Source organism: Carcharodon carcharias, chromosome 12 (genome assembly GCF_017639515.1).
Source record: "Carcharodon carcharias isolate sCarCar2 chromosome 12, sCarCar2.pri, whole genome shotgun sequence".
In the NCBI taxonomy this organism is placed as follows: domain Eukaryota; kingdom Metazoa; phylum Chordata; class Chondrichthyes; order Lamniformes; family Lamnidae; genus Carcharodon; species Carcharodon carcharias.
In genome coordinates this window covers 94,137,988-94,152,828 of record NC_054478.1, presented here as the reverse complement: position 1 = coordinate 94,152,828, position 14,841 = coordinate 94,137,988, and the positions used below count along the sequence as shown (strand labels likewise).

The 14,841-nt window shown below is 43.8% G+C and overlaps 1 protein-coding gene across 1 annotated transcript in view; it reads right to left on the bottom strand.

The window, feature by feature from the left end:
- itgav (integrin, alpha V) overlaps window positions 1–14,841 on the bottom strand; it is a 142,726-nt gene that overhangs the window by 38,519 nt on the left and 89,366 nt on the right. Inside the window, exons 16-17 of the mRNA XM_041200169.1 lie at window positions 13,406–13,461; window positions 8,965–9,119 (exon numbers count right to left, since the gene is read on the bottom strand). Coding sequence (XP_041056103.1) covers window positions 8,965–9,119; window positions 13,406–13,461 — 211 coding nt within the window. The remainder of the gene's footprint in view (window positions 1–8,964; window positions 9,120–13,405; window positions 13,462–14,841) is intronic.

Here is a 14,841-nt window from a genome sequence, read left to right as displayed (position 1 = left end):
AGGAGACAAGAGCTGTGATTCCATAAATGCATTAGGAGGTCCAGCATTACCAAGACAAACAGCCACACAATACCATGTTTTTAGAGATAGCATCAGTAATGATGTTAATGATGACATGCCAATATCCCTGGATCAGCTATTTCAATTAAAATCTTACATTCAAATAGAAATCAGGATCAAACGTAAAAACCACAATTTGCTGCAGCAAATTAAAGTAGCTGAAGAACAACATGACAGATCAAAGTACTTTCAGAACATGCTGTAGCAAGTATAGAACCTACCCTAACACTTCCCCCTTACAGTACAAAAGGCCTTTTTTTTTAAAGAAAGTACATTGGTACTTGCAGCTGTTCATATTCAGTCAATCTTCAACAAAAACACCCATGCATAAAGGATAAAACAGGAGATGCATAGCAGATTAGTCAATATCCAAAAGAGAAAGATGAGCTTTGTTTTATTTTTATTGAAAAATTTACCTAAGTTTCCCTTCTAAGTACTGACTGACATATTGTGCATTTCCCACTGCACCTATATTTAATTTCAGATTTCCAATGATTGCCTCAAAAGGATACGCAACAGATTATATCTTGCAGCCCATTGCTTGTAGGTGCATTTGCATAAGCGAGTGAAAGCTTCATAATCTCTGAGGCACAGAGCTGTTTGTCTTGGTGATGCTGGACCTCCTAATGCATTTATAGAATCACAGCTCTTGTCTCCTTTTATGGCTCAGGGAGATGAAGCGTTGTTAAAAAAAGAAAACGAAGAAATTAAAAATTTAATAAAATATGTCCCCTCATCGGACTCTGCCACGTGAGCAGGGGCATGTTATTAATTCAACTATCGCACAACTGTGCGTTAACGGCAACACGCTCGGCCACCAAGTGAAAATTTTTTACCCCCGATATCTCTACTGACATATTAAAGCCAATTTGGCACACCTACAAATGAATTAGTTAACAGACAGCCTGCCAACACCAGAAAATATTCAAAGTGTAACCCACTCCTACATTTTTTTCTCCCTCCCCTATGGGAAGACATAGGCCAGGATTTTCTGCTCATGTTCGTGGAGGGAGACATGGCGGGCAGGAGCAGAAAATATTGCGATAAGACCAAAGACAGGTTATACATGGTCACCAGATCGCGATGTGTGTTCCAGCCATCAATGGCGGGCCATGTTTCCCACCGCGGTAAGTCAGGAACATCATTTCAATATATTTGTATCTCATTATAAGGACTCCTTGCCGGAATCAACACCCCATGCTGGATCATCCAGGCACATCAGCTTGCAATTAGAACGATGTGTTTCACAACGGTGCAGAAGTGACATGCACCCTGCGACCTGCACTTCACTCAACACTTCGAGGTTAATTCGCTTACCTTGCATTGCGCAGCACTCACTGGAATCAGCACCAGGCTTCACAGGCAGCACTACATCACTTTCAGGGGGTTGCCACAGGAAAATCTCTACCTACCAGACCAGTGGCAAAACAGGGTGGTTTCTCATGGGCTGCAGGGCTAGGCCTGTAGTGGGGGTTGCAAGTGGGGAAGTTTGCACTCAGACATGACTGATGGGAGGGTGCAAGGGCAGGGTATATGTTGAGCAGCGTAAGTGGCCGCAAGATGGAGGTGGGTGAGGTGCACAGGGGCCATAAGCACATCCACTTCAAAATGTTCAGGGGCTAACAAATGGTGTTAGGAAATAGAGGTAGTTTAAGTAAGTTATACTGATATTTGTAGGTGTTAGGTATGAGTTTAAGCTTTAAAGTTTAAGTTTGATTTGTACTTCTGAATGGGTGGTAGGAAAAGGTCAAATTGAGTTTTGGTTTCACTTTAAAAAGGGGCCTGATTTCTACTGAGATAAAAGCAAAGAACTGCGGATGCTGGAAATCCAAAACAAAAATAAAAATACCTGGAAAAGGTTTTTTTCAAACAACTGTTGCAGCTAAGGTAAACAATCAAGAGAAGAAGAATTGGGCTGTTGCCTAGCAACAGGGGTCCAGGGAGGCAGGTTCCTCCCACAGACACATACAGAAAGGCTAGAAACAACAATTTTGAAGGTAGCTGCCAGAGCAGCAGCGTAGAAGGTGCAGATAGCCAGCTCCAAGCTAAAAGTTGGTTGAAAGTAGCAGTCAGAGAGAGAGTGGAGCAAGAGGGTCAGATTGCCAGTCCCAAGCTAAAGTAAAACCCCAAAAATCCAGGGGAGTGGAACAGTGGAAAGTCCCAAGCAGACCTTCTAGTCAAATGAAGGGCAGGAACATGGAAAAGGTCCTGTTGAGTGAAGTTAAGAGGGAAGGGCAGTGAAAGGCTTCAAGTTTCAAATTTAAAGCTTCAAGCAGCAGAAAGCAGATTTAAAGTGAGAACAGCTTGCAAGAGGCAAGAAGGTCCAAAGAGACAACTGAAGGTCTGCAACTATTTGATATGGGAATATGAAGCAGTAGTACTGTCAATGGCTGAGTCGGAGAGGGAGAGTGCATGGAAAACAGCCCGAATACATGTGGTGACCCAGGGAAGAGGAACATCAGAAAGAGAGTTTGAAACCCTGGAGGTGAACCCTTGTGGAAGGCTTCTGAAAGAATGCATCGGTTTGGGAGAACATTCCAAGGCGAGGTCTTGGAGAGTGGAGATTTGAAACCCTCGTGTGAACGACGGAGTTGGGTCACGGTTTGACAAGCGTCCGTCCCGGGGGGTGGGGGGGGTGGGTTGGGGTGGAGATCCAAAGTATCTGGTTGAGGTGGCATCTGTCATTTGGCTTCAGAGTACGGTGCATCTGACCACAGGGTGCAATTGGTTTACACGGAGTTTGTACTTACTGTGAACACTAGAGTATAAGATAGCTTTTTGTAACTTGTGTTATCCTTAGAAAGTTGTATATATATGTAAAGGTATAGTTGTGGGTGAAGGGGTATTGGAATATAGTTCATCTTTTCTTGTCAAATAAACATTTTATTATTTTGTTACAAGTTCATCAGTTGACTTTGGTGACTCTGTTCTGTTCAGTAGCCCTTCTCCACATAGCTAAAGAAACAAAATTAGGATCTATCAAGCTGTGTTCCATTCCGGGATCAGGCTTGTCCAGGGGTAACCTCAGCTGGGATCATAACAATGGATATGCACCAAATAAATGACGGGAATCAAGTAACACAGGAAGTACATTGAGAGAGGGAAGCCTGAACATTAACCTCCTCTGGGACAATTCGAGGGAGGGTCCAAGCTAGTCTGGCAGTGAGAATTCTGCACCACCATCTTCCAACCTGCAGCAATGGCACAATGCAAAATGAAAATGATGAGAAGCTCTGTTGGTGAGGGCTGATTAGAGGGCAGGTGCAAGCACTCGGCTGGGGGGGGGGGGGGTGTCGATTAAAAGGGGCACCTAACTGAACTGTGCATTCCCAAACAAGGAGAGAGGCACAGCTGAGACATGTTAGGAGCCTTTCAATGACACTGCAGGGAATCAGGAAAACGAAGCAATGATGCCCATTCATGCAAGACTAATCCCGCAGAGTGGCACTAATTGATTTCCTTATTTTAACCCCTTGTTCGCAGCATGGAAATTCCCCAGAGTAATAACAAACTCCAGAGCAACTGGACGAATGGACAACTCCAGAAGCCTGCCAGAAAGCTGGCACTGAACGTTTCACTGAAGAGAAGCCTCAAGCCCCCCTCAAATAATCTCATTTCCTGAATAAACATTTACCCTCAAGCTTATTCCTAAGAGTGTAATATTAGAGCGCAGTGAATGAGACTCCCAGCACCTGGGCTGAAAGCAGCACATCCAAGTGCCTGGGGTCAAAGCAATGTCATAGCTGTCGGTCATGCTGGGAGGGTGGGGTGGGACCTTGATATGCACCCTGCACTGGCTGTCATTTCAGAGGCAAGTACTCTTGTCACAGGAACAAAGCCCTTGAACACACATTCACTGATGAGTCATTGACAGCATAGTATTAGAGTTCTCATGTGGCAGCCTCAGACTCCAGCAGAGAGAAGGTACAACGAGGATCATGTCACTAGCCAATCATTGGAGCAGCACACCATAGGGATCCTAAAGGTGTGATTCTGATGCTGGGCAGATCTGGCAGAGCATTCCAGTACTGTCCCCAGAGGGTTTCATGGATCGTCGTCACTTGCTGTGCGTTGCACGATCTGGTGCTCCAAAGTGGGGGGAAGACTTGCCACATGATGAGATGGAGGAGCTGCACATCTCCAATGAGGACCTTGAAGGAGATGAGGCTGATGAGTTCGAGGAAGCCGAGGCTGCAGGGGAAGAGGGCATAGCATGGGCCAAATGAGGCAGGCATTTGCGAGAGACCCTGATAGCCACCAGATTCAAAAAGGAGGATGCTGAGTTGTAGTGAATACCCTCCTCTTGGACAACTGCTCTCCATCATGAGCCAGCATGAACACCGACACTGGTATTCCTCTCATGTTGCCCATGCACTTCAATATGACAATGGATAGTTACACATCAAGCTCATGTTGTCCTGGTCCTTTGAAGGATAATGAAGCTCGACAACATGTGTCCTTGCTGAGATGAGGTGCTAACTGAAGGAGGGCATCCCAGCATCAGACATAAAAAGGTGCTGCCTCTTCAAGTGTCTTTCCAGCATCCCAGTCGTAATGGCACCCTACAGTAGGCAGGAGCTGCTGCACAATCCTCGGTGGTCTCGTAGTTGTTTGCCTTCGATGTGACAAGACTCCTCGAGGAAATCCATCTTGAGCAATGGAACTACGCACTCTGTATAACATTGATGGTGAATCAGATATGTCACACTTGTGACAAGGCAACTGATGATGTTCCACTGGTATGAATCCACTTAAAGATGACTCAGTCATCTGTGGTGTATTCTTCCAAGTCACACTGACTTCCTGCACTCTCAGTTAGGGATCCTGGGTTGCATTTATCCTTAGCTTAATATGGATACGGAGCACCTGGGCATGGCAACATCAAACACTTGAATGCCAGACATTAAAATGCCTTCTAACACACATTCTGTCCTCATAGCCAGCCCTGGCCCTTGCCAGGTCCAAAATACACACACTATGAAACCCTCAGGGCACACATCATTGCTAATAAAGAGCACATTTCAGCTTCAGTATATCCTCGCTCCTATCCCATTGCTCCCTGCCACATAGTCTAAAGCAACCATGTAGCTTCCAGTGCCTGCTCAATGCCTCCATTGCCCATCAGAAATCACCATTTATAATCCGTATCAGTGACCTCAGCAAGTGCTCAGGTGAGGGGACGCACAGCGCTGCATCCCTAGCTTGTGATGAGAGCCTTGTCCCCGCAAGACACACAACTGCAGGGTGAGAGAGGCTCAAGGTTGGACGTTCAAGCATCAGGACAATAATGTGGCTGAGAGGGGCTGAACTTTGTTACCTTGAGGTGGCAAGGTGCCCTCATTTAATGGTGAGCTTAGCAGATGTACACTCAAAGTCGAAAACACAGGTGGCTGACAGCAGCACACACGGGCTCAGAGTCTGGGCTCACAGCATGAAAACCCTGCACAAAGAGCACATAGAGTTGCACGACATCTGACCCTTTGTCATGCATGAACATGTCTTGTACACGGCGCCTTTACCTTTCAAGAATCTTTACCTTTCAAGAATGCAGACAAGATCAGAGAGCGCCTCTGCCTTAATCTTACATAGCCAAGAATAAACATGACATGATCCTGCAGAGCAAGCGGACGAGGTTCATTCCACAAGCACACTTCACATTAATGTCGAGACATCACTACTGTCAAGAATGGTGTGCAAAAAGGGCACATGCTGTGGTGATATGGAAGCACACTACATAGACGAGAGGCCCATGATAGCAACATGTGCGGGTGGGGAGGAGGGACCAGGGTATTACACCTGATTGACAACAATACAGCTCATCATAAAGAGGCATACATAACAGGAGATGTGAAATGGGTGTGATTCTATTTATATTTGTGTACATTATATACATGTTGTGATCATCCATGCCACCTTTGTGCTCCTAACTCTTTTTAACTTTCCTAACCCTACCGCTACATCTTGGTGCTTCCCCAACATCTAGTGGAGGTGCTGACTGCTATGCCCTGTCTGTGACGACATTGGAGGCATGCCTGCTTTGAGGCATGTGTACCCTCCTAGGTCCGTGGAGCTGGAGACAATAGGGTCACAGAAAGGAGGGATTTGAATTGGCTGGAAAGTCCCGAAGTCACCTGGTTGGATGGATCTGGAGTGTCCAGCTGCTGGTCCTCCTCCCTACGGATACCCGAGGGTCCCTGGCTGACTCCTCGAGGAGAAGGGGCAGCTGGAGAGAGATTCTGGGTACCCCACCCCCTTCTCGCGTAGTCACTAATGATTGGCACTGAGGGATACAGTGGTGGAGTGCTGTTCCAGTAGCAATACGGGACTGATGTCCTGGACCAAAGTTTCCACAACAGACACCATCCTGCCAGCGCTGACCTCAGCACGTTGGCACATCAGCGCTAACACCTCAGACTGAACGCAGACGAAGTCCTCCATTGCACATTGCAAGCTGAGGAATGCAGCTGACATCCCTTCCTAAAATCCCCTTGACTATTGCTGCAGCTCCAGCAACTGATTTCGAACCGAGTCCAAGGGGCTGGTCATCTGACTTGGACTCAGCAGAATTGTGGCTTCCAACAGTCCTCCGAGTGCCTGCAACCTCGGATGTCTTTGCCTCCTTCTGCTGTGGACGTGATTGTGAGCTGTGCTTACCAGATTGTGGCACCAAGCCTGCTCTGGAGCTGGTTCCCACCGAGGCACGTGTCTCTGCACTGGTGGAGGGTATGGGTGAGTGCTGTAATGGGTTTTCTATTGTGCTCTCCTCTGGTTCCTCATTCAAGGTATCCTCAGGGCTGGAAATAAGGGCCTGGTTTGTGGCGTTTTCCAGAGGTATCTATGAGAGAAAAGAGAGATAATTAGTGCATGGCAAGCGACTCTAAAGCAGAACAAAGCACTCACAGTATGGTTGTCTGAGGGATGAGCTGGTGCAGGGTCCTCACTTGGCTGTGCACCACCAACCTCACCAAGGACATAGGCATGATCGATGTCTTCGCTGGCCAGCCTGGTGGACCTTGACGTCAGGCACTCCACCCCAAGTCTGTGACCTCTCCCTGTTATTGTACGTGAGCTTGTCCTGCAAAAATACAGATGGAGTGTGAGCAAGATGCATGCCAGGGCAAATGACAAGAATGCCTGGCATATGTGTGCTGAGTGGAGCCATAGATGGGCTGAGGAGGCAGTCTCCAGAGGAGATGAGGCCAGGTGAAGATGTGAGGGTATTATTGAGAAAGTAAGTGGTGATGTCCCTTTAGCTGGCAGTGAGTGAGATGCCAGTGAAGGTGTGATGGGCTTGTGCGTGTGAGAGTTGAGAGTGATGAGATGGTTGATTTAGCCTGGCGGAACTGGATGAGATCATTCATCCTCTTCCTGCACTAGGTGGCTGACCTCTTCTTTACTGCGTTGGCACTGACCACTGCTGCCACTGGCTCCCAAGCTGGATTAGTCACCTTGTTGGACCTCCTGCGGCCAAAGTGGGGGTAGAGGACATGGCAGAAGGCCTCAGCTGCTTCCATCAGGCGCTCCAGTGAGGCGTCACTGAATTTGGGGGCTGCCGTCTTCTTGGGTTTTGGGGCCATGTTTTCAGTGGAGCAGCCCTGTGCTGCCAACATTGAACAGGCTGCTGCGGCTGCACATTAAACATGGCGCCCAAGGTGAGGAAGTGGTGAGCTGACAGCAGGTCAGGCGAATACTGCAGCTGTATAGAACCTTGGTTAGGCCACGCTTGGAATGTTGCGTGCAATTCTGGTCGCCACATTACCAGAAGGATATGGAGGCATTGGAGAGGGTGCAGAGGAGGTTTACCAGGATGCTGCCTGGTCTGGAGGTTATTAGCTATGATGAGAGGTTGGAGAAACTCGGATTGTTCTCACTAGAGCGATGGAGATTGAGGGGCGACTTGATAGAAGTTTAGAAAATTATGAGTGGCATGCACAGAGTAGATAGTCAGAAACTTTTTCCCAGGTGGAAGAGTCAATTACTAGGGGACGTAGATTTAAGGTGAGAGGAGAAAACTATAGAGGAGATGTGCGGGGCAAGTTTTTTTTACACAGAGGGTAGAGAGTGTCTGGAATTCACTGCCAGAGGAGGTGGTGGAAGCAGGTACGATAGTGGTGTTTAAGAGGCAGCTTGACAAATACATGAATAGGATGGGAATAGAGGGATATGGACCCCGGAAGTGCAAAATGTTTTAGTTGATGGGCAATATGATTGGCGCAGGCTTGGAGGGCCAAAGGGCCTGTTCCTGTGCTGTACTTTTCTTTGTTCTTTGCTCTTGTTCTTTGAATCAGAGGGTGCCCACCAGCGATCCAGTGAGTTTTCCGTGGATGCGTAGTTAATATGGCGGGGGCGGGGACGATATGGTGCGAAAACCCATAATACCATTTCTCACATCTGTTCCCGCACTTAGTGCAATGGGGTGGGGTGGGGGGGGCGGGGAGGAGAGGGAGAGAGAGAGAGAGAGAGAGAGAGAGAGAGAGAAAAGAGAATCCCGCCCATGGGCTCCACATAGTGCTTCCTTATGTGACATGGTTCAGATCACTAATTTAGCAGAAAAGATATTACTTGAATGTAACCCCAGTTCTAAAGCTATTAACATTAATAAGCTAACTCTCTTGGTACTTATTTTAACAACCCTCAAAACTGATATTTAAAATGTTGGCACTACTCACAAGGCTTAAGTGTACAACTCTCACAGCCCTAAAATTGTGTACCAAAAGAGCAGGTACAAGGTTATATCCAATATCCTCCACATTACAGAGGCACAGCCCAAATGCTATACTCATGGGGTAAATGGCAGGCTGCAACAATATATTCCTTAGGCACTAATTTCAGGGCAGCATTGGAATAAATAAGAAATAGAATTTTGCCAAAATAAGAAAAACAGTCAATATGGTAAAGACATACTCTCAGAAAGGCTTTCAATTCTTCACAAACTTTCCTTCGACTATTTTCTACTTGCATTTTCTTCTCATAAGAGGAAAGGGAACTGTGAAGAAACATAGCTCTCTTGATAGCACCCTTCTGTTTTTGTCTATCCAGATGCAATTCCACATTAAAATCTGCAAACATACAAAACTCAACATTAGCTTTAAGTATACAGTACAAAACAAGAAAAATTAAGAATATTCAACAAATTAATGGATTGATCAGAGAGAATACTTTAAATAACTTAGACAAATCATGCCTTTGCAATGTCACCTAGGGATTCATTATTCATTTTAAAAATTGGTGTTTAAGAATACAATTGCAGTTCCTCCAATGGCTTAGTGGATTAAGGCAGGCATTGCCAGATGTATGACCACTACATCTTCAATTTTTCACCCTTTAAGACATTCCTTAAAACCTACCTCTTTGATCAAGCTTTGGTCATCTGGCCTAATATCTCCTTACATTCTCGGTGTCATACTTTGTTTAATACTGCTATATCTTACATCACGCCTTTAACGTAAAGCTGTTCAATAATATTCTCCACAGTTAAGTAGACTGTCAACACTTGCTGTTTAGGCTCACAGCTGAAAAATTACCATTTGTTAAATTTCTGAAACACTAAAATTGCAGAATTTTGTGTACACACGTGCTACAAAAGCACTATCAACTACTATTAAACTGACTCACTACAGCATAGTGTGGCAAGAGTGTCAAACTGAGCCTGTGTATGCAACAGCTGTAGTGCTTTCTTACTAACACTAGATGTCACCATAATACATTCTTGCACTAATAGAGAATGCAGGAGACAATTCCTGTGTCAAGCAAAACTCCTCCAAGAGGACAATTGAAATAACAAAAACAAAAACAGAATTACCTGGAAAAACTCAGCAGGTCTGGCAGCATCGGCGGAGAAGAAAAGAGTTGACGTTTCGAGTCCTCATGACCCTTCGACAGAACTTGCGTTCGAGTCCAAGAAAGAGTTGAAATATAAGCTGGTTTAAGGTGTGTGTGTGGGGGGGCGGAGAGATAGAGAGACAAAGAGGTGGAGCGGGGGGGCGGGGGTGTGGTTGTAGGGACAAACAAACAGTGATAGAAGCAGATCATCAAAAGATGTCAACGACAATAGTACAATAGAACACATAGGTGTTAAAATTAAAGTTGGTGATATTATCTAAACGAATGTGCTAATTAAGAATGGATGGTAGGGCACTCAAGGTATAGCTCTAGTGGGGTTTTTTTTTTTATTTATATAATGGAAATAGGTGGGAAAAGGAAAATCTTTATAATTTATTGGGAAAAAAAAAGGGAAGGGGGAAACAGAAAGGGGGTGGGGATGGGGGAGGGAGCTTACGACCTAAAGTTGTTGAATTCAATATTCAGTCCGGAAGGCTGTAAAGTCCCTAGTCGGAAGATGAGGTGTTGTTCCTCCAGTTTGCGTTGGGCTTCACTGGAACAATGCAGCAAGCCAAGGACAGACATGTGGGCAAGAGAGCAGGGTGGAGTGTTGAAATGGCAAGCGACAGGGAGGTTTGGGTCATTCTTGCGGACAGACCGCAGGTGTTCTGCAAAGCGGTCGCCCAGTTTACGTTTGGTCTCTCCAATGTAGAGGAGACCACATTGGGAGCAACGAATGCAGTAGACTAAGTTGGGGGAAATGCAAGTGAAATGCTGCTTCACTTGAAAGGAGTGTTTTTTTTCCCAATAAATTATAAAGATTTTCCTTTTCCCACCTATTTCCATTATATAAATAAAAAAAAAAACCCCACTAGAGCTATACCTTGAGTGCCCTACCATCCATTCTTAATTAGCACATTCGTTTAGATAATATCACCAACTTTAATTTTAACACCTATGTGTTCTATTGTACTATTGTCGTTGACATCTTTTGATGAGCTGCTTCTATCACTGCTTGTTTGTCCCTACAACCACACCCCCGCCCCCCCGCTCCACCTCTTTGTCTCTCTATCTCTCCGCCCCCCCACACACACACCTTAAACCAGCTTATATTTCAACTCTTTCTTGGACTCGAACGCAAGTTCTGTCGAAGGGTCATGAGGACTCGAAACGTCAACTCTTTTCTTCTCCGCCGATGCTGCCAGACCTGCTGAGTTTTTCCAGGTAATTCTGTTTTTGTTTTGGATTTTCAGCATCCGCAGTTTTTTTGTTTTTATCAATTGAAATAACAGCCTGTAACTTCAGTGGAGTGGCAATCAAATCAGATTACCATTTAGCTCCTAGTTACTTACCTGGAAGTGAAGCCACTCCTTTCTCATCCAAGCTTCTGACTCAGGCCTGGTGAGAACAGTGTTGTGCCTGAGGCCTTGTGTTGAGGGCATAAGAGTCGGAGGTAAGGAAGACACCCCCCTCTTTTACAGCACTAACTGCCATTAAATTTACCTATTTTAAGGTCCAGCCACTTTGAGAAGCCAGGGAGACAGTGGTTAGGACTGGGGAGTGGGCTGATAGGGAGGTCAGGTGGTTGATGGGGGGGCTGGTCAGTCAGGGAGTTTGCGATTTATATCATACTTTCAGATGGTTCCCATTGCAGGGCAATTGCCCAACGGAAGTTTGAACTTCCTAGGCAATTGCCTTGCGATCCTTACCTGGGGACTTCTTGGGAAAGGGGGGGGGGGGGAGGCAGGTGGTCTTTGGGATACCCTCCTGTGACCCCAGAGCTTGGAAGTTAGAGGCCATTGATTCAGAGGAGTACCAGGATATGTTAAAAATATCTCCTCCAACCACTCAAAGTAAAATTTACTTTGCACAAATGCATTAAACGCTTGAGCACAGGATAAACAGGATCAATTCAAATTTCCTTGATCCAACTTATGTTTAAATGAATCTTGGTTTCCACACTGATTTCGGCAACCTATGCCGAAATTTCCTGAGAAACTCTTTAGCGTATACCGGTATATGAAAATTGTCAAGCATGCAAGTTATCAACATAAACAAACAAACAAAATAATCAGGACCTAACAGAAGCTCTAAACATGTATCATCTTCATCAAGATCCCACTTGAACTTACTGATGATACAAAAACTAATGTTTGAAGCCATCAAATCATCATTGGAACAGCTCTAGGCCTGCTCCACCATTCAGTTAGATCACTGCTGATCTGTACCTTAACTCCATTTATCCAGCTTAACTCTATATCCCTTAATACCATTACCTAACAAAAAGTTCTTAATGACATTAAGAAATTTTCAATTGACCTAGCCTCAGCATCTTTCTGGGGGAGAGAATTACAGATTTCCACTAGCCTTTGGGTGACAAAGTGCTTCCTGATGTCACCTCTGAATGGCCTCACTCCAATTTTAAGGTTATGCCCTCTTTTTCTGGACCCCTCCAACAGAGGAAATAGATTATATACCCTACAAAATCCATTAATTATCTAAATCATCTCAATTAGTTTGCCCCTTATTCTTATATACTCAAGGGAATAGAATCATTAAGCACAGCATGCTCAATGAAATACAATTGTGGAAGCTTTCTTCTTTTCAATGTAACCGATGCTAATGCTGTACAATTAAAGGCACAGAAAATGCAGTGCAGGCCTCAGTAAGGGAAAAACAGTAAAAGAAAAATCACTATAAAGATCAGAAATAGTGACTTTTGCACCTAAAATTTTGGGTATAATTTTACATCCATTCAAAATTGGCTAAACATAGGAAACACACCTTTTGTAACAGGTGTGTAGCTATGTTCAGGAACTAAGTGGGGACTCAATGGAAGGAACTTGGGAGCAGTGCAAATGATTCATTAAAGCTGCATTTTGACATAAAACCGTTCTGTGCAAATTTCCTGATACAAGTGCAAATTCTTTCTTTCTCTTCCTTTCCTTACAGGGTAGGTAATCCCCTCAAGTCCCTGATCACTGACAGCATTAAGTTTATTTTGGTGACACTGAGCCAGATTTGCATTCCACATTGATACAATACAAGCACGGTGTAGGTTAAACAGAATCAAATTCTAATTTGTAAATAACATGAGATACTCCACCAACATAGGGCAACAATTAAATGGCCATTAATTTACCCATCATTATGTGCTCCATTAAAGGACTTCAGGTCTTAAGAGACAGCCATTGGCATATGCTATTGTTTTGCCAACCGGGTAAAGAGAGAGCTTGATTGATAGTTCCATCTTATTCTCATTGGATCAGGATGATTAGGTTTATTTGGCTCAGATTGTGTTCTGGGACACCTAATTAGCTGTAGGCTTAGCTCAGCCCTGAATATAACCGGGTCACCCAGTTCTGAACAGTGCCATCTCATGGTTTGGCTTCTCATTGCACTAGCTCCTAAAAGATTGTGCAACCATTACGTGTATTGTGGTCCAGAATATGTAGAGAAACTATGGCTTTATTTAAATTGCATGAAACTACAAAACGTGCACATTTGATAAGAACAAACTCACCCACGTAGTCCGTGACTCTTATTCCAAATGCACTTAAGCAATATGTAACTGTAAAACTGATGAAGGGAGAAGAGGTTATCAGCAACTGTGACAAACCCATATTTTGAGACATTTTTAAAAAGTTAAAATGAAAGTCAAATACAAGAAAAACATGGACTAAGTGCAGCAGCAATGCTTAAGGTGAAATTCCATCACAGATCTGTAGCACTGTGGTCAAGTTAGCATCAAAAATATTGAGGATATAATTCCCTAATTGTGATGCAAAGCTCTTCAATTTTGAGTACTGGAACATTTACAACTTTACTGTTAAATAGTATCATCTCCTGAGGGACTTTAATTATTTGCAAGCCGCACTAATACATTGGGAACGGCAAACAGGAAATTAATCTTTTGGTTACAACTAATTTTAACTTCTTTATTTATTGAGGATTTATTCCATTACATTTGATGGGGATTTCTCAAGATGTAGCCCATGCATAAGGACTCATTTGAAATTCAGAATTGCTTTCATTAACAAAGCGTAGAAATGCAAGTATTATTTTTACGTTGTCTCTTCATTAGCAGTTTAAACAGAATTCATATGGCAGGTTATTGTATCACTATTGTCCTCAATCTATAAATTATTTATCAAAGATTGCGAAACTTTTTTGGTTTTTTTCTACACAATAACAATTTTTAACATTCTTGCATTCAAGGTGAAGATGTTAGTGCTGAGGACTGGAACACTTTTTATTTAAAACACTCTGGGGCAAAATACAGCAGTGGAAGACCAATATGGGCATTAGCAGACTACCTGCCTGTTAAACGCTCCCAGATGTTCCTGTCCAATGAAGTCAATGGTAGGAAAATCAGGAGAGGTGTATAATGAACAAGACAAATGTGACAATGTTTCTAAGAAATCAGAGAAAGTTAATCAGCATAGTGGGCTGTGAATGGGGACAACTTGAGTGTTTTCTTATGCCCCTTTTAGTATAAAACAGAAAAAAAAAATCTGTATTCATTTGGCACCTTAACATATAAAGATGTCCTAAAGTGCTTCACAACAAGGGATTATTTTTGAAGCACAGTAACTTGGGTTATGTAAGCTAACATGACATCTGGTTTGTCCTCAGTAAAGTCTGCAAACAGCAAGTAAAATGAATGATGAGTTGATCTGATTTTGGTTGACGGAAAATTTTTTTCTCAATTAAATAAAATTTCAACAATGTAATTCACATTAGTTTCCTTGAAAACCAGGTATGAATAAAGTTTCAAACGTGTCTGGAAGATTGTGGTGTATCATCAATAAACACTTTAAATTATTGCAGTCAAAATTCCTAACAAGATGGTAAGACTAAACATCTTGAATTTCATCGATTCCACTTGCTGGACAAAGCACAAAGTACAAATCAAACTGGCCACTGCAAATAGCAAAATGAGAAACAGAAAGCAGTGAC